Raw genomic sequence first — 1625 nt, forward strand, 5'->3', positions numbered from 1 at the left:
GTAATGAAGCGGTGGAACCAACACTGCCTCAGTCCTTTTCTAGAGCCATGTTTCAAATCTGACTTTGGGGTAAATTTTGTCGTGTGGCTCCTGAGCCAGGCTTACTAATAATTAAAGATTTCTTGTAATAAATATGCAAACTCATCTTTTTGTAAGGACTCCTTATTACTGAACTAGGGGAAATACTTGGGCAAATTATGAGGTCATGACTGTGAGAGGAACATTTAGTAAGGTCATGAATTACAGAAGGTGTCCTGACCCTGCCACCCATTTGATTCTAGGGCCTGTGGCTGCACTTTTGTCTGGACGTCTGCCCCTCAAGGCCGTCATGTCAGACATCAACCACACAGACACCTCCTTCTTCCTGACAGGCCTCCCAGGCCTGGAGACCCTGCATGCCTGGCTCTCCATCCCTCTGTGTGCAATGTATGTGGCTTCCCTGGTGGGGAACAGCCTGATCCTGTGGGTCGTGAGGTCAGAGCCCTCCCTGCACCAGCCCATGTACTACTTCCTGTCCATGCTGGCCGTGACCGACCTGGGCCTGTCTGCCTCCACACTGCCCACCATGCTCACCATCTACACGCTGGGTCTCAGGAAGGTGGCTGTGGACGTGTGCCTGGCCCAGCTCTTCTTCATCCACACCTTCTCCATCATGGAGTCCTCTGCGCTGCTGACCATGGCCTTTGACCGTGTGGTGGCCATCAGCAACCCCCTGCGCTACAGCACCATCCTCACCAGCCCTCGCATTGCCACCTTGGGCCTGGCCATCGTGGTGCGCAGCATCAGTCTCCACATCCCGGCCCCCATCATACTGAAGAAGCTGCCTTACTGCCAGCACCGCCTGCTGTCCCACTCCTACTGCCTGCACCCAGACGTCATGAAGCTGGCCTGTGCTGACACCAGTGTCAACAGTGCCTATGGGCTCTTCGTAGTTCTCTCCACGCTGGGTGTAGACTCCGTGCTTATTGTTCTGTCCTATGGGCTGATCCTCCAAATGGTGCTGTCCATTGCCTCCAAGGCTGAGCGCCTCAAAGCGCTCAACACATGTGTCTCCCACATCTGTTCTGTGCTGCTCTTCTACACGCCTATGATTGGCCTGTCCATGATCCACCGATTTGGGAAGCAGGCTTCCCCACGCAGCCGTGTGCTGCTCTCCTATCTTCATTTTCTTATACCTCCAGTGCTCAATCCAGTTGTTTACACTATCAAGACCAAGCAGATCCGAATTAAGATGCTACATGTCTTCAGGTCAGGTGGGGCTGGCGTCAGAGATATCCAGGGTCATTAAGTATTTGGTGAAGAGAGGAAAGGAAGGAGAAACATTAGTCATGAGTGCTGTTTAACGGGCCACTGAATACATAGTGAGTCCCATAGTGAGAAAAAGAATGTAAGAAAGAGATGCCATCTGTCATGTGTGTTCTAAATGAAGTCTCACCATGGAAAGAAAGAATGCACATTCTACGTTGCTTTGTTTTTCACTAAACAAAGTTTAATTGAGCACCTGCCACATTTAGTACACCATTATAGCATCTTGAGATAAAAATATAAACTAAGATACAGTCTCTGTTTTGGAGGAAAGGTACATGCTATGTAAGAGTCATGAAGGGAATTTTTATTGTAAATGG

At 49.9% G+C, this 1625-nt stretch overlaps 1 protein-coding gene across 1 annotated transcript; it reads left to right on the plus strand.

Moving 5' to 3' along the window:
* Positions 1-328: 328 nt before the first annotated feature.
* On the plus strand, positions 329-1288 carry LOC103609279 (olfactory receptor 51G2-like). The gene has a single exon (XM_008593627.1). It carries the CDS (start codon positions 329-331, stop codon positions 1286-1288), a length of 960 nt encoding a protein of 319 aa, XP_008591849.1.
* Positions 1289-1625: the final 337 nt, after the last annotated feature.

The sequence above is a fragment of the Galeopterus variegatus genome, unplaced genomic scaffold (genome assembly GCF_000696425.1).
Source record: "Galeopterus variegatus unplaced genomic scaffold, G_variegatus-3.0.2 Scaffold9416, whole genome shotgun sequence".
Classification (NCBI taxonomy): domain Eukaryota; kingdom Metazoa; phylum Chordata; class Mammalia; order Dermoptera; family Cynocephalidae; genus Galeopterus; species Galeopterus variegatus.

Excerpts from the sequence above, each read along its gene's own strand:
- LOC103609279 (XM_008593627.1), top strand. The coding sequence starts at position 329 with ATGTCAGACATCAACCACACAGACACCTCCTTCTTCCTGACAGGCCTC.